Source organism: Onychomys torridus, chromosome 9, assembly GCF_903995425.1.
Source record: "Onychomys torridus chromosome 9, mOncTor1.1, whole genome shotgun sequence".
Taxonomy (NCBI): domain Eukaryota; kingdom Metazoa; phylum Chordata; class Mammalia; order Rodentia; family Cricetidae; genus Onychomys; species Onychomys torridus.
Genome location: NC_050451.1, coordinates 49,361,654 through 49,384,616, shown reverse-complemented (window position 1 = coordinate 49,384,616; position 22,963 = coordinate 49,361,654). Strand labels below are relative to the sequence as shown.

Below are 22,963 nucleotides of genomic sequence, written 5' to 3'. Positions count from 1 at the left end.
CCTCCTTCCTGACAGGTCTCACTGTACAGCCCAGGCTGGCCTAAGTCCTCTGACCTGCTCCAGTCTTGGCACCCATGTGCAGTTGTGTCTCTGTGTTTGAAATTTGAATTCCTCCTTCTGCTAAATTGTCACCCAAACGGGATCTGCTGCCTTTCCTAGTGGGCCAAGGCTTAGCTGCGATTGTCACCCAAACGGGATCTGCTGCCTTTCCTAGTGGGCCAAGGCTTAGCTGTGATGAACAAGAAAGTTCAGGAGGAAATGCCTGGGCCTCACGCTTTTCTGCCTTTCTCAGGGCCTGTTCACCTGATTCCGACTTTGTGCTGTGAGGAGGCCCGAAGCTCTGCCCGCGCTGCCCTTGGCTGTGGGCTGCGTTCTACAGCTACCCTTCAGGAGAGGTAACTGCTTGCTCTTCTAGTCAACAACGCCATACTCCTGTTTGCAAATGTGTTCTCCTGATGTCCCGGCCTTGTGTTAAAATGTAGAGATCTGTTTCTTAAGCATTACCAATGACTTCTGGGAACCTGAGATTCCCCAGCAGGGATCGTAGGGCCCGAGGCTGCTGGTAACTAGTCCTATTTCCTAGCACTTTTCTCCCAGACACCACTTTATTTGTGTATTATGTTCATGACATTCCTCTGTCTTTACAAGATTTCATTTTAAAGCATATATGTGTGTTTCTGTGTGTAAAAAAGTACAGGTGCCCTCAGAGGCTGACAGTGTCACATCCCCTTGGAACTGGAGTTACAGGTGGCTGTGAGTCTCCCCATGTGGGTGCTGGGAACTGAGCTCAGGTCCTCAGGAGCAGTGCACACGCGCGCAAACACACACACACACACACACACACTTAGCTGCGGAGTTGTCTCTCTAGCCTCTACTCCTGACATTTTCGTTATGTCAAAGTAATGTCTCACTTGTCGCACTTTGCTGGCACACTGTTCCAGAACAACAATCCAGGAAACTCAGTTAAGACCTAAGAAAATACAGATGTTAGACATTGGCTATGCTTACAGTAATTAGAAATATGTATGAAAATCACTTTTAAGGTCAACGGAGTAGCTGCAGCTGCTGCACTGAGGCAAATTTAAACCAATAGTTAGCACCGGAATTCTCAGCTTGTTGCTATTGCAGCCATAGAGGTAAAGCTGTAGCTGAAATGCTAGTCTGTCACAGTGGTTTCGGTCACTGTACAATACTTACAAACCTTCCGGATGTGTGTTCAGAAACGCAGCTTCGGTGGGGGACACAATGCCGGCTTTCTTCGGGTCTGTGTCCCGTTCCATGTGTGGTGAGTTTTCCGATGGCTGGCCTCTGATGCGGAATCCTATGGACGGCGACATCTCTCTTTGTGACTCTTACCCTGAACTCACTGGAGAAGATATCAACTCCCTCAACCCAGAAAATGAAAGCTCGACGTCTCTGGATTCCAGCGGTGGTCAGGATCTGGCTGGGACAGCTGCTCCGGATTCTTCTGGAAATTTCACAGAAACTACTGACTCACCTAGATATGGCGATACAGTCTGGGAGCAGACCCTAGCTCCAGATGCTCAAAGGACTTCGAGCCAAGGAGGTTGGGAAGGCAGTGGCAGCCTGAACCTAGCCACACCTGCGTCCTTCCAGGTAAGACACTGAGGAGTTTCAGGATGAGCTTGGCAATGGCTTGTGCTAGAGTGGAGGGATCCAGACTCTATTCCCACTGTGAAATCTGGGGAGGTAGAGGAGAGAGAGCTGTAATTTATTATTTCTCATACATTACAGAAGACTGTTTTAAAGAGAGCTTAAAGTCTTCTTCTCCCCTAACAAACAGAACCATTTTATGAGAGCACACAGGGCCCCCCACTCTTCACTTGTCTTTTTTAATATGACTGTTGTGTGTGGAGTGCTCCTGACAAAGAGGTGGCTAGTGATGAAGGCATCTGGCCATCAGCCCCCATCTCCGCTGTTGTCAAGGACAGTCTTAGACTTGACTTCCCAGGCATTTATCATCCTCAGCTTGTTAGAACTGAGCTCTCTAACTCCTTTTTGTTACTGCGCACAAAGCCACTGGCGCCTCCTTGATGGCATTGACTCATTGTCCAGTCTGGTTAGAACAGACTGGTGGTGATGACCTGGGACCAAGCGCATGGAAAGATCTCCCTGCACAGATGCTTCAATCGGGTTCAGCGTTGGGAGTGGTCAGGAACAGAGGAAAGGGCTTTCTGAAGCCACAAAGCAGGGAAGGTGTCAGGAGGCCTGGCCCTATCTCTGCATTCTCTTCTGGGTGAGGATATGACCTGGGCTAACTTTGCCTTCATGCTTAGCAACATTTCCTTAAATGTATTGCTAGCAGAAATAACAGTGCGAGGTCTTTGTAGCCAGGAGTGATGGCTTACTGGTCTTATTTTGAGCCATCCTATAATTTGTACAACATTGGTGGCAAAGGGTAAGAAGGAACTTGAGAATTCTCCTAGTTGCACAGAAGCTTCTTGAGAACTGTGCTGTGTGACGTTTAAGGGCCAGGAAAAGGGAGCTGCCCAGGGTAGAGAAGAAGCGCCACCTTTGTCTAATGGCAGAGCACAGGACTCCACAGGAATGGGTCCTGCCCATCAGCACCAGAGCCATCCCCCAGCACCCTGTCAAGCTTCTCGTAGACACCCTGTATTCTCTACAGAACAAGGGCATTGGCCTGCAGCTGACTGATGGGTTTTCAGAACCATGCTGGCTACTTCTATGTCAACTAGACATAGCAATGGGTATTTTAAAAGGGGAACCTTAATTGGGAAAGTCCTCCTGTGGATTCTCAGTGCTTCAAGAAAGCAGGCTGAGAAAGCCATTGGCAAGCCAAAAATGCATATCTTGATTGATGATTGATATGGGAAGGTCCAGCCACTGTGGGTGATACCACCCTGGGGCAGGTGATCCTGTTGGTATAGGAAAGCAGGCTGAGCAAGCCATGAGGAGCAAGCCAGTAAGCAGCACTCCTCCATGGCCTCTGCATCAGTTCCTGCCTCCAGATTCCTGCCTGGAATGAATTCCTGTCCTGAATTCACTGAACATAAGCTTTTGGTCATGGTGTTTTATCGCAACAATAAAAGCCTACAGAAGAATCTTGTGAGAAAGGGGAATTGCCATTCCCCTCTGTTTTGTAGTGTAGAAAGAAACTGGGTATGGTTGTTACATACCTATAATCTAAGCACTTGGAGGCAGAGACAGAAGAGACAGGGTTTAAGGTCATCTTTGGCGACAGAGTAAATTTGAGGCTAGCCTGAGCTATGTGAGCTCCTGTCTCAAGAAAACATGTTTGCAAGCATCCTTAGTTTCTAATATAAATTGATGTCTTAGTTAGGGTTCCTATTGCTGTGACAAATGGAAACATCTACAACGCACTCCTGCACCTATGGCTCAGAGAACATTGCAGAAGGGGGCAGGAGGATTGTAAGAGCCAGAGGATCAGGGAATTTGCTGTGAGGTTGTGTCTCTTAGTAACCAGAAGCTACACTCATAAAATCTCACCAACATCACTGCCCAAATGTGAGTAGAACAAGGAAGACACCAGTGAGCATGCCAGACTGGATGGGGCAAAGCCATGGGCCTCACCCTACACAAAGAAGTGCGGGCAACTGAGGAAAGCTGGCAGTGGGAGAGGGGGGGGTCTTCCTTAGGGCAGAGCATGCCAATCGGTTGTCCAGTGCCAAACCCTGAAAACATACACACAAGTACCATTATGTGGACTCAATAGGCTCTATTTAGGAAAATGTATGTATATATATATACAAATCTACATGTGCATGTAATAACAATGAAGAAAGAGACCATGAATTTAAGGGAGGTATAGAGGGGTATATGGGTAGTTTGGGAAGGGAGGAATTTTGTAATTATAATCTCAAAAAAGAAAGAAAGATGGAAAGAAAGAAAGAAAGAAAGAAAGAAAGAAAGAAAGAAAGAAAGAAAGAAAGGACAAGACTCTCTATTATCAGAATCAACCTGAGGAGGAAAGGGTTTATTTCAGCTTAGAACTCTCAGGTCACACTCCATTGCTGAGGGGAATCAGAGCAGGAACCTGGAGGCAGGAGCTCATGAAGGCCCGGGCCATGGAGGGGTGCTGCTTACTGACTCACACTCGTCGCCTGCTCATCCTGCTTTCTTATAGAACCCAGGACCACCAGCCACGTCATTAGTTAAGGAAATGCCCTACTGTCTTGCCCACAGGTCAGGGGGTGGCTCCCATTTTTCACTTCCCAGAAAACTCTAGCTTATGTAAAGTCGACATCAAACTAGCCAGCACAAATGGACAAATGGCAACAAGGAAATACAGCCTAGGCAATTATTACCATCTACACAAAGATAACCATCCACTCAAATAATTGTGACAAGGTCATAATTATATATAAAATGAACGGGGGGGGGGGGAGAATGTGACTTTCAGATTGCATATCAAAACTTAATGGTGAAAAAGTTTTCTTAACTTTCTGAGATAAGTCATCTTACAATCTGTAGGTAATTTAGGTACATCTAACTATAACACTCTAAATTCAGAAAAAGAATGGCTAGACAGTAAACCATTTTAATATCCCCCCATTTGAGCCCATTTTAAGAGACTCTGATTCTGAAAAGTGTGTTCTCTTCAGGTACACTTACTGAATCTGTGAGGCCAATGCCTCCACACACACGGGCCCTCATAGGTGTGCAGCAGCTGAGTGTTTAACTCAACTCATTTTGATGTTTTCTGACTGGTGTGTTCAAAAAGCAATTCCAATTTCCTTCTCAAAGGCTCATTTTTCAAGTAGACAATGCATTTACTTCTCATGAAAACTTTGATACCAAGCCAAATGAGCTAGTGCACACCTGTAATTCCATCACCCAGGAGGCTGAAACAGGAGGGTCACTATGAGTTCAAGACCAGCCTTGGGTATAGTGACAGGCTATCTTGGGCTACATAGCAAGACTTTTTTTTATGCCAATAAAATCCAACAAAGAAGAATTTGATTTCAGCAACTTACTGTTAGGAACCAAAGCATGGAGCATCTAGATCATTCTCTCCTTTCCTTAAGTTCATTACTCATTGACTTAGCATGGGCCTCATTTGGAATTCAGAGAGAATCTTATTCTCCCACTGGGAAGCAGCCGCAGCCTTTACAGCAATTGTGGTCTTTACCTGGTGGGAGGCTGTGATTTCCAAAGCATGATGAAATCGTTTCCTGAACCAGTATTTTTGCACACTAGTGTTCTTGTGGGTGCTGTAAGATCAACCGAGGTCTGATGGTGATGGTCCCTATTCAGGATGAGTATGTAAGTGTGAGAGCCATGGTTAGCCTCCACGTGTGCCTCTCCCTGTTCGCATCTGTGCAGACGGGAGCAGAGCTGAGGGAATATGGGGTGTTGGTTGTTGAGCTATTTGAGGGAAGGAAGTGAAGCTGTTTCCTGCCAGGAAAAGCTTTCTTGGTGGTTTTACAATTTTGTTTTATTTTTTATTATTATTGGGGCAGAGAAGCACATGTGGATATTAGGGGACAGTTGCAGGAGTCGGTTCTCTCCTTCTACAGGTTCTAGGGATTAGACTCCATGCACGGCAGGCGCTTTACCCATGACCTATGTTGCTGTGCTGGCCCTCTTGATACTATCTTTGAATGTCAACAGTGATGTTGCTATCAGGGAGATGGCTCAGCAGGTAAAGGCGCTTCCTGCCAAGCCTGATGACCTGAGTTTGATCCTTGGAATCTACAAGGCAGAAGGAGAGAGCTGACACCTGCAAATTGTTCTCTGACCTTGACATGCCCCCCCCCACACACACACAAAACACAGAAAATAATAAGCAACGAATAACTCAACAGGAAGGAACAGAAGGTTGGAGAAGCTTTGAGAGTACCTATAGCACGAACCTTTTTTGTTGGGGGGGGCAGAGCTGAGGACCGAACCCAGGGCCTTGTGCTTGCTAGGCAAGTGCTCTGCCACTGAGCTAAATCCCCAGCCCTGTATAGCATGAATCTTAAATGGTCTTATTAATAAATAACTCGGGGCCAGGTATTGGGGTGAATGCTGAAAGGTCAGAGAAACAGAACAAGCCACATCCAACCTCACCTTGCCAACACCTCAGCTGATCCTGTTTCCTCAGACTCGAAGCCTCTGAGTCCTCATCCAAATGGATCTCAGCTGAACTGCTGCTAAAAAGCCTAAAAGTTTAAAAGCCTCTAGTTCCTGGTCCTCACGCCTTATATACCTTTCTGCTTCCTGCCATCACTTCCTAGGATTAAAGGCATGTGTCACCATGCCTGGCTGTTTCCAGTGTGGCCTTGAACTAACAGAGATCCTGATGGATCTCTGCCCCCAGATTAAAGGCTAGGATTAAAGGCGTGTGCTACCACTGACCTCTATGTTTAATATAGTGGCTGTTCCGTTCTCTGACCCCAGATAAGTTTATCGGGGTGCATAATATTTCCACAAGGGCCCCATAGTTCTCTAGTCTACCCATCTGCTTGTTGAATATGATAAAATGAGATGATTTGCTTCTGGCAGTAAAGTCAACATGTTGGTACTAGAACATCAGTTGGTGAACATAGTTGGTGAAAATTGTTTCCCAATGTTCAAACAGACTTCAGACCCTCTGGTTTCTAGACAACCTTTTACCTAGAAATATTTTCCTTAGGGTTACCTGTGTTGCCAATGCAAATTAGTGGTGAACACATTGCCAAAGGGCAGTGCATGAAAGCAGGGTTCTCAGCAGCACTCAGCTGGCTGATGCCTGGTCTCTTTTTGAGGGAGGCCATGCTTTCTGTGATACGACCCCTGGCTGAGGGTAATCATCTTGAGAACATTGTGTCTGTTCAAGGGAGACCATTAAGAGCCATCCTCGTCTCTCTGTCTTTGCAAACATCTGCAAGGAGTGGGAGACTGAGGTTCTATGACTGAGGTGACAGATAGGGCAGAAGTGTTCAACTGGCCACCTTCGTTTCTGGAGGCCATGAATGACCTACAGATGTTTTAGGGAGCTCCATACTGAAGCAGTGCCTTCAAATGTTTGGATGAGGTTAATGAACAAAAGAAATGTTTTTTTAAGTCCCTGTGATTATTATGGGTTACACTGTCATCTTGCAAGTACTCAGCACATACTGGTAATTGTGTTACTGTAAGACTTCCATTACTTTCTTGGAGGACACAGTAAAGGACGCTTGAGTATGTGACACTGCTCTTCATAGCTGTGCACAGTCGGTTTTAGAACGACCACAAGCAGCTTTCATGTAGAAGATGCCATTTTTCAAGCCTTTCCTCTGTTGCTGTTTTAGGATGCCTGAAGGCCATCTTCCTGAAGTGGAGGTGTGGGTCTGGACACGCCTGGGTTAAGGCTTACAGACTGAGCAGTCTTTGACCTTCTATGGCTTCTGGAAGCAATAATAAATCTGAACCCAACTGGCAGCATTTCCAGCCTTTCAACCAGTTGCCTCTGAGCCAGACCTGCTGTAAGCTGAAACCCCAGCGAGAATCAAGGAGAGACTGTAGGCGGCCTCACGACCCGTGCATCTTCCCTAAACAAGAACCTCCGCTGAGCGCAGTTTGAAGGACCGATGGGTGGAATGTGCTGCCTGCGAGATTGTGGGCACAGCAAGGCCCAGCCTGGCTCCTGCTTACATTCATGGTGAATGTGGTTTCACAAGACCCAGAGTATAAACTTTCATAGGCTCTCTTTCAGAACTAACCTGGTACCCTACGAAAAAGCTATGGCAGATTCCTTACTTAGATTTTAGCTAGAGCTCTGGGGATTTCTATGGGAAAAAAAAGTCACTTTCTCATCAGCAGATGGTATTTGTCAGTGGTTTGAAGGGGTGTTGTAGCCCTGCTTAAATCGCAGTTTGGTGAAGTTGACTGGCCTATCCATTATGAACAGCTCTTTGTCCTCTCCCCCATAAATGTATGACAGAGCTAAGAGGAGAGAGGGCCTGGGCTATGGACTATGGCTGTGGATGTGGTTAGAAGTGTGGCATGAGGGGAAAGAGGGGAAATGGCATTACCCTACTGTTAAAACCACCTATTCTGTATATCCTGCAGCGCAACTGTGCATGCTAGGGCTGGTGACCATGGAAACGTGTGTTAAGTCTGCCCCTGTGCTGAGCTCACAAAGCCCAGATCTCTTAGGTAGAAAGGAGATATTTCTAAACATAGTAATCTGTGATCTGCACCTGAGCTTAGACAAAAGGCTTCCTTACATCCAGTGTGCTACTGAAGAATCCTTCAGTGAGAATCCAGTGCATGTTAGAATGAGGCATGGAAAGGTGTGGTTGGCAGACAGTTTGGGAGAACAGGCTCCCTGGTGCCATGTACCTGACCAAGGCTTTGTAATACTCATGGTGTTCTTATGTGGGGGTGTTCTGTAAGGTTCTTCCATGATGGCATTTGCCTTCCAGAACAGTCTCTAAGACTAAGGAAGAACTAGGGCTAGGTTTTTTCTTTATCTTATGCCTTATGGCTTCGTTGAGCAGGATTTACTTGGTTTCCAGTTTGAACTTACATCATCAGATCTGACCTCTGCCTTTCAACCCTTTGCTCTTGCTCTGTTACATTTACACTTTGAAAAGAGCATCAGTGTGACAGAATTCACTAGCACCTCTGTTGTGAAGATGCCCCGCTGAAATCTGGCTCTTTTACCCAACACTAAACCCAAACATTGAGATGCTATCTTCCTAGACTTTTTATCTTCTGTTTCCCCCATGGTTTTCTCTCTTTGTAAGACATGGGTAGAATTTAATGCGCCCTCTTCCTGTGGCCTCTCTCCATTCATTACTATAGCTTTTGATGTGTGTCTTCGGGTTTGTCCCTATCTGTTGCTTCACCTGGCATCTGTTCTTTTACCAGATGTAGGAAGAACTTAGCATAGAGTGTTCCATGGTAGTCCACATCTGCTTTCATGTCCACATGGTGCCCAGTCATAACTGATTGGCATTTTGTTTGTGTGTCCCCAGCCCTGACGGGAATTTGGCTTTAGGAAAGTCATAAAATATTTAGGATTTAGCCAGCAGACTTCCATGAGGATGCAAGCTGAGCTCCCCCAAATGGCGTTCTCATACTGCACATGTGTGTGCCATTGTTTGCAACCCCATCATCTGTGTTATGACAGAGAGATGATCAAAGACAGCAGGGTTGTGTTCCTTTGTGTAACCTGAATATATTTTCCACATGCCAAGCCCTGATGGACTTCAAAGACAGACACTGCTGAGGAAAGCCAGACTGATTGGAAGTGAGACTTTGGCCCCAAATCCTGAAACATCACTTTCAGTCAGAAGAGAAATGCTGAGGGATAAAAATTGATTTCATTTGATAAAAATTGATTTCATTTGATACTGCATTTGGAAGGTCCTGGATTATCATCAAAAAGGAGACTCCTCCCACTGGCCACTCTAGAAAGATGCAATCGTGTTTTACATTTTATACTCTGTAAACAAGAGGGGAAACTGCAACCTGCACTCCATGTTATTGGAACATCTTACAAGGCTGTTTACCCAGGAGCTGGAGTGCTGATGTCAGACACTGGGATAGAGAGGCATTCAGGCCTAGGGGACACTGGTGCCACCTTTCACATGGCAGAAGCAAGGACAAGATGGAGACAAGGATTGTTGGTTCAGTCAGGGCAAGTCATGTGTTTTCTATTTTGAATATATGGAATATATTTTGAATTGTGGGGTTTTCTACTTTAAAGTTACTGCTGCTGTTAAGCACTGCTCTCTGTGTCAAAAGAAAAAGAACAGAAAAGGAAAATCCATTGCTTTTAAGATAGTTTGTATCAGCTTAGATATCATGACTGTTTTACATACTGGAATTTATAAATTGTAAGTTATCGCTTTCCAATGCAAACCTTTTTTAATGCTTTTTAAAAATTGTGAAATAAAATTGATACTTGTCATTCTTAGTTACATAATGTCATAAATCATAGAGAGTGATGCATAAGTCACAGTTGAGGGCGCACAGAGCCATTGTGGAGGACACATAATCATTGATGAGGGTCAAAAAGAGTCATGGTAAAGGTCACACAGACATGGTCAGGGCACATAAACCACTGTGAAGGTCACAAAAAGTCATTGTGAAGGTTAAGCTGAGTCATTGTGAAGGTAAGAAGAGTCTTCCTGGGGTTCACACAGAATCATTGCAAAGGCCCAGAAGTCTATAAGTATATACAAAGCCATTGTGAAGGTCACAGAAAGTCATTGTGAGGCACACAGTCATTGTGAAGGCACACAGTCATTGTTAGGCACACAGTCATTGTGAAGGCACACAGTCATTGTGAGGCACACAGTCATTGTGAAGGCACACAGTCATTGTGAAGGCACATAAAGTCATTGTGAGGCACACAGTCATTGTGAAGGCACACAGTCATTATGAAGCACAGTTACTTTGAGGGCATACAAAGTCATCTGGAGGGAACACAAAGGATTGTGAGGACATGCAGTCATTGAGAGGCCATAAAAAGTCATTCTGAAAGTCACACAAAGTCATTATGAGGACACAAAAAGTTATTGTAAAAGTGAGAGTAATTGTGAGGGTACGGAGAGTCAGACATATTCATAATGAAGACCAAATATTAATTATCAGAACAAAGTTATTCTGACATCATATGTAGTCATTGTTAAGGGCTCAGAAGTCATTGAGAGGATATATAATGTCACTGTGAAGGTCACATGGATTGTGATGGCACACAGTCATAAGGACATACAAGTGGTTTTGAGCTCTCAAAATCAATGTTTGTCATACAGAGACATTGGGATGGAGCACAGAGTCATTGTGAAGTAATTGTGAGAGCCCATAGCATTTTTGAGGACACACAAGTCATTGTGAAGGTCATAAAGCATCTTGTAAGCAAGCACACATTCAATGTGAGGGCACACAGACTCTATAAGGGGATAAAGGTTATTGTGAATATCATAAACAGTCTTGTGAGGGCACACATAAACATTATAAGGTAAAGTCATTGTGAGGATACATAAAATTGCAAACATCACAGTAAGTCATTGTTAACATCACACAGAGTCATGAGGGCACTGAAGTCATCGTGAAGGCATATGAAGTCACTGTGAAGGTCACATAGTTTTAAGGCACACAGAATCATTGCTTGGACACACAAAGTCATATGAGGGTACACAAGTCATTGTGAAGGCACTAAAAGTCATTGCGAATGGCATACAACATTATTGTAAGGTTCACAAAGAGTCATAAAAGTGGACTCACAGAGTCATTTTGACTGCACACAAGGCATTTTGATGGCCATAGAGAGAAACTGTGATGATACATACCTTGAGGGCAGCAAATATTTGTGAGTGTATACAAAGAAAGTCATTGTGGAGATCAGATAGTCAGTGTAAAGGTCAAAGAGGATCATTGTGAATGTCAGAGTTGTTGTGAAGGTCATAAACTGTCATTGTCAAGGTCACATAGAGTCTTGTGAGGACACAGTCATGGTGAGAGCATACAAAAACTGTGAAGGTTATATATGGTCATTTAGGTCATGTAAAGTCATTGTGAGCATCCAAAAGTTATTGTGAAGGTACATCACACCCATGCAACAGCACAAAAAGTCATTGTGTCACAAAGAACCATTGTTAATGTCACAGACAGTTATTTTGAAGATCATTGTGATAGCACAGGGAATCATTGTTAGGGCACACAAAGTCATTGAAGTTATTCATAGTCATTGTGAATATCAAAGCATTATTATGAGGACACACAGCATCATTGTGAGGGTACAGAAGTCATTGGGAGAGTATACACTGTCATTGTGAAAGTCACCAGTTCATTGTGAGGGCACACTGAATCATTTTATGGGAACACAAGTTTTAGTCAGAGAGTGCAAAGTCATAGTGAAGGTCACAGTCATTTTGAAGTCACACAGAGACATTGTGAGGAAATAGAGTTATTATGAGGTCATAAAGTCACTGTGGAAGCTCAAGAAGTTATTGAGAAGGTCACATGGTCATTGTGAAAGCACACAAAATCATTGTGAGAGCATAAAAAGCTATTGTGACAACACCAAGTCACTATGGAATCCCAGAAGTCATTATGAGGGCATATGAAGTCATTCTAAAGATCATACTTCATTGTGAAGGTACTCAAAGTCATTGTGAGGGCAAAGAATTTACTGTAATGGCACTTATTGTCATTGTGATGGTCACACAAAGTCATTAAGGTCACACAGAATCATCATGGCCCACTAGTCATTTTGAGGGTACACAAAGTCACTGTTAAGGTTACACAGTCATTATTAGGACAGTCATTATGGGAACACACACAACTATGAGGGTACACAGATCATTTTGATGCCCCCAAAACCATTGTGAAAAACACACAAAGTCATTGTGAAGACATAATTATGAAGGTCACAGTGAGTCATTGTTAAGGTCACACAAAGACATTTTGTGGGCTCACAAAGTCATAGTGTCACAGAGAGTCATGTGATAGTTATACAGAGTCATTCTGAAGGTCAGATAAAAGCATTGTGAGGGCACCCAAACTCTTTGTGACAGCGCACAAAGTCATTGTGAGGGTCATACATAGTCATTATAAGGACTCATATTTCATTGTGAGGGTATACAAAGTCAATGTGAGGACATACAAATTTGTTGTGACTTCCTACAGATTCATTATGAGGGCACAAAAACCTATTGTGGTGGTCACTCAAAGTCATTGTGAATGTCATACAAAGCCATTTTGAGGACCCACAATGTCTTCATGAAGGTCATGGTGATTTATTGTGGGGAACACAATGTCATTTTAAGAGTCATCATGAAGGCCCCATACTCTTTGTGAAGGTCACACAGTGACATTATGAGGTCACCCATACTCACTGTGAGATCACATAAAATCATTGTGAAGGTACATACAATCATTCTGAACATCACAATACATCATTGTGAGTGTCACAGCATCGTTGTTATGTTCACACAAAACCAATGTGAATATTATAAATGCTTGGTAGTAGGGCACACTAGTCATTGTAGGAGTCACAAAGAGTCATTGTGAAGGTCTCACAGTGTCTCTATGAGAGTACACAAAGCCATTATGTGAGCACACAGAGTCATTATGATGGCATATTGTGAAGGCACAAGATGTTGTGAAGATCATACTAAATTGTTGTGATGATCACAAACAGTTATTGTGAAGGAACACTAAGTCATTGTGAAGGAACACTAAGTCATTGTGAAGGGACACAAAGCCATTGTTGAAGTCACAATAAGGCTTTGTGTAGCACAAAGAGTCATTATGGGGACACACAAGTTATGATGAAGGCACAGATTTATTATGAGGTTCCCAAAATACCACTGTGAAGGCACACTGTGTCACTATGAGGTCATACAGTAACCAAGAGGACACACACAAGTCATTGTGAAAGACAAAGTAATTGTGAAGGTCAAGTAGAGTCCTTGTGAAGGCACATAGTCATTGTGAAGGCTCAGAGAATAATTATGAGGGCACAAAAGTTATTCTGAGGGCACACATAATCATTGTGAGGGCACACACTCATTGTAGTATACACAAAGCTATTGTGAAGGACACATGAGGGTGGTAAGGGCACAAGAAATTGTGAAGGTGACATGCAATAGAAGACACATAATAATCACAGTGAAGGTCACATACAGTCATTGTTAGGGTACACTAGTCATTTTGAGGATCACAAGGCATCATTGTAAAAGTCACACAGTCATTTTGAGGGTTCACAAACACATTTGTGAGATAATACAACATTATTGTTGTGACATGCAGACAAGTAAAAATCACACAGATTTGCTGTGAAGGTCACAATCATTCTGGTGCTTTAAAAAAATCATATGAAGGTGACATAAAGTCATTGTGAGTTCATATAAAATCATTATGAAGGCCCAGAGTCACTGTGAGGGTACATCAGACATTCTGTGAGCACACAGTGTCATTGTAACAGCATAACTGTGAAGAGACATAAAATCATTGTGCAAGATAGTGGTTTTGAGAGCCCACAGAGTAGGTATGAGGGTGTGTGAGTTATTGAGAAAGAACACTCTCATTGTGAAGGGAACAAAGAATCATTGTGAATGTCACACAAAGTCACTGTGAGGTAGACAAAATTATAGTGAATACAACAATTCTTGGAAAGGCACAAATAGTCAAATAGTCATTTTGATGGCATACTGAGGATTTGAGGGCACACAGAGTCATTGTGAGGGCATATGAATCATTGTGAAGGTCACACATAGTCATTGTGTAGGCACACAAGTCATTTGAAGGGTCACAAAGAGACTTTGTGAAGGTCACATAGCGTCATTGTGCTGCCACAATAGTTATTTTGAAGTTCACACAAAGTCATTGTGAAGGTTACACCAAGTATGGTGAGGTCAGACAGTCACTGTAAGGGGTCACATGAGATCAGAAGCAGTCATTTTAAGGGCACATAAAACATTTTGAGCATCACAATAAGCCATTGTGAACACTACATTGTGAGCACACAGTCATTATGAGCATAGGCCAGTCATCGTGAGGGTATATGAAGTCATTGTGAGATCACACAGAGTTATTTTGTGAGCATTATGAAGGCATCATTATGAAGGTATAGAAGTCATTATGGGTACACAAGATGTCATTGTGAAAGTTGGGTGAAGTCCTCGTGAGGATCACAAAGAGTCATTGTGAAGAACACAAATAATCACTGTGAAGCACACAAAGATATTTTGTGGGTATTAAAGAATGATTGTGTATGAAGTCATTTTAAATGAAGACAAAGTCAAGAAAGCATACAAGTAATGTTAGGGGCCCACAAAGTCACTATAGTGGCACACACACTCATTGTGACGGCACACAAGTCATTATGAGGGTCACTATGGTCACTGTGAAATTCTTCTAAAGTCAGTTTGAGGGCACATTACTCATTGTGAGGGTCACACAGAGTCAATGTGACAATCACAAAGTCATTGTGAAGGTGACCAGTCGTTAAGAAATTTACACAGATTTATTGTGAGGGCATCCATACCCCTTGTCAAGGGTCACACTGAGTCATTGCTAGGGGATATAAAGTCATTGTGAGTGTCAAACTGAGTCATAGTGAAGGTCACACAGTGTCAAAATGAAGTTTTAAACACTCATATCAGGTCACTCATAGTCATTATGAGGGCTCTTAGAATTATTATGAAGATCAAATCAGTCATTATGAGGACATACATAGTCATTGTAAGGAAATACAATTCATTGTGAGAGTATACAAAGTCACTGTGAGGGTTCCATAGTCATTGTGAGGACACAAGAGACATCATAAGAGCATATGGAGTCATTACAAAGGTCCACAAGTCATTGAAAAAGCACAAAAAAAATCAGTGTGTAGGTCATACAGAGTCATTGTGAGGGTCTCCACATCCACTGTGAAGTTTACACTGAGTCATTGTGGGGGTCACACAGTCACTGTGGGGTCACATAGAGTCACTGTGGGGGTCACATAGTCACTGTGGGGTCACATAGAGTCACTGTGGGGTCACAAAGAGTCACTGTGGGGTCACAAAGAGTCACTGTGGGGGTCACAGAGTCACTGTGGGGTCACAAAGAGTCACTGTGGGGTCACACAGAGTCACTGTGGGGTCACATAGAGTCACTGTGGGGGTCACACAGTCACTGTGGGGGTCACATAGTTACGGTGGGGTCATAGAGTCACTGTGGGGGTCACACAGTCACTGTGGGGTCAATAGAGTCACTGTGGGGTCACACAGAGTCACTGTGGGGTCACATAGAGTCACTGTGGGGGTCACACAGTCACTGTGGGGGTCACATAGTCACTGTGGGGTCATAGAGTCACTGTGGGGTCACACAGTCACTGTGGGGTCACATAGAGTCACTGTGGGGTCATATAGGGTCACTGTGGGGTCATATAGAGTCACTGTGGGGTCATACAGAGTCACTGTGGGGTCACATAGAGTCACTGTGGGGTCACACAGTCATTGTGGGGTCACATAGAGTCACTGTGGGGGTCACACAGTCACTGTGGGGTCAATAGAGTCACTGTGGGGTCACATAGAGTCACTGTGGGGGTTTTTGTTTTACTTACTGCTCTGTTGCTGTGAGGAAATACCATGACCAAAGCAGCTTATAGAAGAAACCATTTCATTGGGGACTTACTGCTTCAGAGGTTAGTCCATGATCACCATGGCAGGGAGTATGACAATAAAACAAGTAGGGGTGGAGCTGGAACAGTAGCTGGGAGCTCACATCTGATCTACAAGTTCCAGGCAGAGAGAGAGAGCAAGACTGGGCCTGGTGTAAAAGCCCACCTTCAGTGACACACCTCCTCCAACAAGACCACACCTCCCTATCCTTCTCAAACAGTTCCACTAACTGTGGAGCCAAACGTTCAAATATGTGAGCCATGGCAACCAATCCTATCCAAACCACCACAGTATAAAAAGTCATTGTGAACGTTACAAAGAGTCAGTTTTTAGGGGTCACAGAGTCATTGTAAGAGCACAAGATGTCACTGGGAGGTCACACAAACTCATTATGTGCATCACAAGAGGTCATTTTTAAGGACACACAAAGTCATTGTGAGGGCATGCATAGCCATTGTGAGGCTCACAAAGAATCATTGTGAAGGGCACAGAGTCATTGTGAAGACACACAAAGTCATTTGAAAGCACATTAGTCACTTTGAGAGCCACAAAGAAGTTATTGTGATGATCACACCATGTCACTGTGAAAAAAGACAATGTCATTGTGAGGGTTACAAAGATTGCAAAGAGCACACAAAGCCACTGTGAAGGCACATAAGATGACTATTCTTGGTTGATAACATGATTACATCTGGGATTAACGAAAATCTAAACAGCTGAGCACACCTAGAGATATTTTTTTAATTGGGTCATTTGAGGCAGGAAGACCCACCTTAAACCTAGGCCTCACCTTCTAATGGCAGTCTATATAAAAGACACGGAAGAAGGAAGATGTTGCTTTTTGTCTGCTTACCCTCACCCTCATTGACAAATTCATCTATCCTGTTGCTGAGGCATTCCTTCACTAGCATTACAGCCAGCTTCTGTAGGATCCCAATGTATTCTGAAGAGCAGCTGAGATATCCAACTATGTGGACTGTCTTAGTTAGGGTTTCTCCTGCTGTGAAGAGCTGCCATGACCACAGCAACTCTTACAAAGGAAAACATTTAGTTGGGACTAGTTTACAGGGTCAGAGTTTTAATCCATTATCATCATGGAAAGCATGGTGGCGTGCAGGCGGACATGGTGCTGAAGGAGGAACCGAGAGTTCTATATCTGGATCAGCAGACAAGGAAGAAAGAGTGACACTTGGCCTGACTTGAGCATTTGAAACCTCAAAGCCCATCCTCAGTGACAACTTCCTCCAACAAGGCCACACCTACTCCAACAAGGCCACATCCCCTAACAGTGCCACTTCCTGTGAGCCTATGGGGGCCATTTTCATTCAAACCACCATATTCCACTCCCTGCCCCCCATAGGCTTGTGGCCATATCATAACGCAAACTGTATTCAATCCAAGTTCAAAAATAGCCATAATCTATCCAAGTCTCAAAAATGTTTAAAAGTTCAGTCTTTTTGGAGATTCATGGCAATCTCTTAATTGTAATCCCCTATAAAATCAAAATCATAAAGTAGATCACTTATTTCCAACATACAATGGTATAGATTATACATTATCATTCCAAATGGGAGGAAAGGGACCAGAGTGGGGAAATACTGGACTGAAACAAGACTGAAACCCAGCTGGGCAAACTCCAAACTCTGCATCTCCATGTCTGAGTCAAAGCACTCTTCAGATCTCCAACTCCTTTCAGTTTTGTTGACTGCAGCACACTTCCTTCTCTTGGGCTGGTTCTACTCCCTGTCAGCAGCTTTACTCAGCAGGTATCCCACAGCTCTGCCATCTCTAACATTGTGGGGTCTCCAAGGCAATCTAGACTTCACTTTCACAGCTTTACACAATGGCCTCTCTAGGCCTCCATGCAAGGACACCCCTCACTTATAACTGGCCTCAATGGCTTTCTTTAGTCATGGAGGGAGAGTCCATAACCCCTTTATTGTACTCTTGACTCTAAAGCTGGAAGCAAATGGCCAAAGCTGCCAAGTTCTACTGCTAAGGGGCTGGAACATGGTCCCCTCTTCTAATTACATCTGCATCAGCTTTCTGTTTTCAATGATTTCCTTCACTGCTTAAGACTGACAGTATTGGAACTTGCTCTGAAGATCAGGCTAGTCTTGAACTCAGGTATTCACCCACCTCTGCTTTCTGAGTGCTGGAACTAAAGGCGTGCACCACCATGCCTAGCCCTAAGATTTTCTTTAATTCTTTTTTTTTTTTTTTTTTTTTTTTACTTTTCTTTAATTCTTTTTCACAAGTTGGAAGCTTAGCTGAGTGAGGTCTTGCTCTGAGGTCACCATTCCCTTTATTACATTTAGTATCAAACTTTTCTTTACTCTGTTTACATTCTCTAGTGCTCCTTTTCTCCTCAAACTGAACATTTTATATTTTTCCTTGCCTAGCTTGCTCCTTTTCATTATAGATTTACATAAGATTGGTCACTAATAACCACAGAACACAGTCAATACTAGGCTGTTTTGAAATTTCCTTTGCCAATGCAATTAATCCAAAACTTCAATTTAGCCTCAGGCAGTCTTTTCAGACACGGGCAAAAATTAGCCACATTCATTCTTCACTAAAATATCATAAGAATGATCTCTAGGCTACTTACAATTATTCTCCTGTGAAACCTCTTGAGCCAGACTGTCTTAATCTATATTGCTCTCAAAACCACTGTCTTCCCTGCTTCTACTACTATGGCCTATTAAAGCTTTCAACTGCTTTCCTAATCCAAAATCCCAAAGTCTACATTTCACCAAGAAGAAACTACATGATCAGGCCTTTCACAGCAATACCCTGGTCCCAGGTACCAACTTCTGTTTTAGGGTTTTTATTGCTGTGAAAAGACACCATGGTCATGGCAACTCTTATAAAGGAAAACATTTAATTGGGACTGGCTTTCAGGTTCATAGGTTTAGTCCATTATAGCCATAGTGGGAAACATGACAGCATGCAGGAAGATGTGATGCTAGAGAAGGAGCTGAGAGTTCTATATCTGGATCAGCAGGCAGCAGAGAAAGAATGACTCTGGGCCTGGCTTGAGCATTTGAAACCCCCAAGCCTACCCCCAGTGACATACTTCCTCCATTAAGGCCATACCTACTCCAAAAGGGCCACAACCCCTAATAGTGTCATTCCCTATGAGCCTGTGGGGGGCATTTTCATGAAACCACCACATGAACTAAACAACTATTGGCTTCTTGGAATTTTCATCAGAAAATAGCTGAATAATGGCATGTGAGCCACTCTAATAAATCCTCTTTATTAACATTCTATCATCTGATCCTCTAAAGAATCCTGTCTAACACCACACACAAAATCACTCTAGATTACACATATCATTGTGAGCATCACTAAGCATCACTGTGAAGAACATACACAGTCATTGTGAGGACCCAGGAACTCTTTGCAAGGGTCACAGAGAATTATTATGAAGGGCAAACAAATCATTGTGAAAGCGTCATTGTAAAGGTCATACAGAGTCACTGTCAATGCACACAGAGTCATTTTGAAGGTCACACTGAGGTTTTGTGAGGACAGAGTCATTATGAGGGAATAAGAAGTAGATGTGAAGGTAAAAATGACCATACATTGCAAACGTACACAAAGTCATTATGAAACACACAGAGTCATTGTGAGGGCAAATTAAAAAAAAAACTACTGTGAAGTATACACAACATTGTTGTGATGGTCACAAAGAGTCATTGTGATGAGCTCACAAAGTCACTGTGAGGGCACACAAGTTACTGTGAAGATCACACAGAGTTATTATGATGGCTATAGAGTCATTGTGAGATTCAGACAAGATCATCCAACCTCAAAGTGAGGGCACATAAATAATTGTTATTATACACAAAATCATTCTGAAGGTCAAACAGTCATTTTGAGGAGCCCATACTCATTGTGAAGTTCACACTGAGCCATTGTGAAAGCAAACACAATCACTGTGTGTATCGCAATAAGATACTGTGAGTATCACACAGAATATTATGAAGATCACACAGATCATAATGAGTGTCACAGTGAGTCATTATAAGAAGACACAACTCATTGTGAGGTCACACAGTCATTGTTGAAAAAATATAGTCATTGTGAGGGTCTCAAAATTATTGTGAATGAACACAAAGTCATTGTGAGGACACATAATAATTATGGGGATCATATTGTGGGAATCATAAAGAGTCATTTTGGGGATCACAAAAATTACTATAAAGGGCATACAAAGTCATTGTGAAGTCACACAAAGTCAAAGTGAGGGCAAAGTCACTGCAGGAGTCACAAAGAGTCATTGTAAAGGTCACACACAATCATTGTGAGGGCATATTAAATCATTATGAAGGTCAAATAGGTTTTTCTGAGGGCACACAGGGTTAATATAACAGAACATGATTAATTGTGAGGATATTCAAAGTTAGAGGTAACATCATAAAAGCCATTGTGATGGCACATTGAGTTATAGTGATGAAAACCAAGTGATTGTTAGGAGAACCAAAATCACTGTGGAGATAAGATAGTCATTGTGAAGGTCACAAAGAGTCATTGTGAGGGTACACAAGTATTGTAAGAAATAAAATCACTGTGAAGGTCACACATCATTATGAATTTATACAAAGTCACTGTGAAGGTCTCAAAATCATTGTGAAGGCAAACTAAGCCATTGTGGTGGCATATAAAATCATTGTGAAGGAGAGGTGAGTGCCTGGGGTTATAGCCAGAGAGGCAACTGCCCTTGGGTCCCACCGCTGGACACAGGCCACTCCGGGAGGACCTGACCAACTTGGCCCCAGTTTCCTGCCAATTGGCAGGCCCTGCGGGAAGGCTCCCCTTTTCCAAGACTGCAGGCAGACACTGCAGTCTCCACACCCTGCCCCCACACCCATCTGCTGGAGACCCCAGCCACTTCCTAAGAATCAGAGACCAGCCCCAAGCTTCCATCCTGCCCTGGATCTCCCATCTGGACCAGAGACCAGAGGAACTCCCATCTGGACAAGAGGAGCTCCCATCTGGACAAAATAAGGAGACATCAGGGACTTCCCCAGACTCAGAGTCCAGCCCCCCAGCTCCTATCCAGCCAGCACTCTCATCTGGACCAGTGCTCCCATCTGGCCCAGAGCTTCCAACTGGACCAGAGAGAGGCTCCTTAAATCTGTCAACTCTCTGGACCAAGTACACTGATAAGACCAAGAACGAACACAAGAGGAGATGGGCAGACGTCAAGGAAGAAGTACATACAACAAAATAAAGAGCAATACAGCATCACCAGAACCTAGCCCTTCTCCAACAGCTAGACCCAAACATCACGGAATGGAAGAAGAAAACAACCTTATAAGTAACATCATGAAGAGGCTAGAGCCTTATATAGAAAAAATCAAAAATAAAGTAAAGGAACAGACAAACAAAAAATGAGAAGAACACTATAAAAAACTAGAGGAAAGGACAATTAAAGCAGAAGAAAACAATAAATCCTTGAATGAAAATCATGAAAAAGCAAGGGAGACAATCCAAGACCTGAAGAGGGAAATAGAAAAAATGAAGAAGACACTAGCAGAAGGAATGTTGGAAATAGAAAATCTGAGTAAACAAACAGGAACTTCAGAGGCAAGTATAACCAACAGAATGCAAGAGGTGGAAGAGAGGATCTCTGGTGTTGAAGATACGGTAGAAGAAATAGATTCATCAGTCAAAGAAAACACTAAAACCAACAAAGTCATGACCCAAAATGTCCAAGAAATTTGGGACACCATGAAAAGACCAAACCTACAAATAATAGGGATAGAAGAAGGAGAAGAATCCCAACTCAAAGGCACAGAAAATATATTTAACAAGATCATAGAAGAAAACTTTCCCAACTTAAAGAAGGAAATGCCTATGAAGATACGAGAAGCCTATAGAACACCAAACAGACTAGACCCCCCCAAAAAGCCCCCATGCCACATAATAATTAAACAACTGAACGTACAGAATAAAGAATATTAAGGGCAGCAAAGGAAAAAGGCCAAGTGACTTACAAAAGGCAAACCCATCAGAATAACACCTGATTTCTCGATGGAGACTTTGAAAGCCAGAAGGACCTGGACAGATATAATGCAGACACTAAGAGACCATGGATGCCAGCCTAGACTAATATACCCAGCAAAACTTTCAATCATCATAGATGGAGTGAACAAGACCTTCCAAGACAAAACCAGATTTAAACACTACTTATCCATAAACCCAGCTCAACAGAAAGCACTAGAAGGAAAATTCCAACCTAAGGAAGGCAGATACACCCATTAAAACACAGGCAATAGATAATACCACAGCAGTAAACCCCAAAGAAGAGAAGTACACACACTACCACCAAAAAATAAAAATAACAACAGGAACGAACAATCACTGGTCATTAATATCCCTTAATATCAATGGAGTTAATTCACCTATAAAAAGACACAGACTAACAGAATGGATATGAAAACAGGACCCATCTTTCTGCTGCATACAAGAAACACACCTCAAATTCAAAGACAGACACCTCCTAAGAATAAAAGGCTGGGAAAAGACTTTCCAATCAAATGGTCTTAAGAAGCAAGCTGGTGTAGCCATCCTAATATCCAGCAAAATAGACTTCAAACTAAAATCAATCAAAAGAGATGATGATGGACATTACATACTCATCGCAGGAAAGATCCACCAAGATGAAGTTTCAATTCTGAACATTTATGCCCCAAACACAAGGACACCCACATATGTAAAAGAAACATTACTAAAGCTTAGATCACATATAAAACCCCACACATTAATAGTGGGAGACTTCAACACCCCACTTTCACCTCTGGACAGATCAGCCAAATCGAAACTTAACAGAGACATAATGGACTTAACTGATGTTATGGCTCAAATGGACTTAATCGATA

The 22,963-nt window shown here is 43.0% G+C and overlaps 1 protein-coding gene across 1 annotated transcript in view; it reads left to right on the top strand.

The window, feature by feature from the left end:
* Tnfrsf19 (TNF receptor superfamily member 19) overlaps positions 1 to 9,865 on the top strand; it is a 90,122-nt gene extending 80,257 nt beyond the window's left edge. Inside the window, exons 8-10 of the mRNA XM_036199800.1 lie at positions 293 to 395; positions 1,221 to 1,617; positions 7,257 to 9,865. Of these exons, the coding sequence (XP_036055693.1) occupies positions 293 to 395; positions 1,221 to 1,617; positions 7,257 to 7,265 (509 nt within the window). The 3' untranslated portion in view covers positions 7,266 to 9,865. The remainder of the gene's footprint in view (positions 1 to 292; positions 396 to 1,220; positions 1,618 to 7,256) is intronic.
* Positions 9,866 to 22,963: the final 13,098 nt, after the last annotated feature.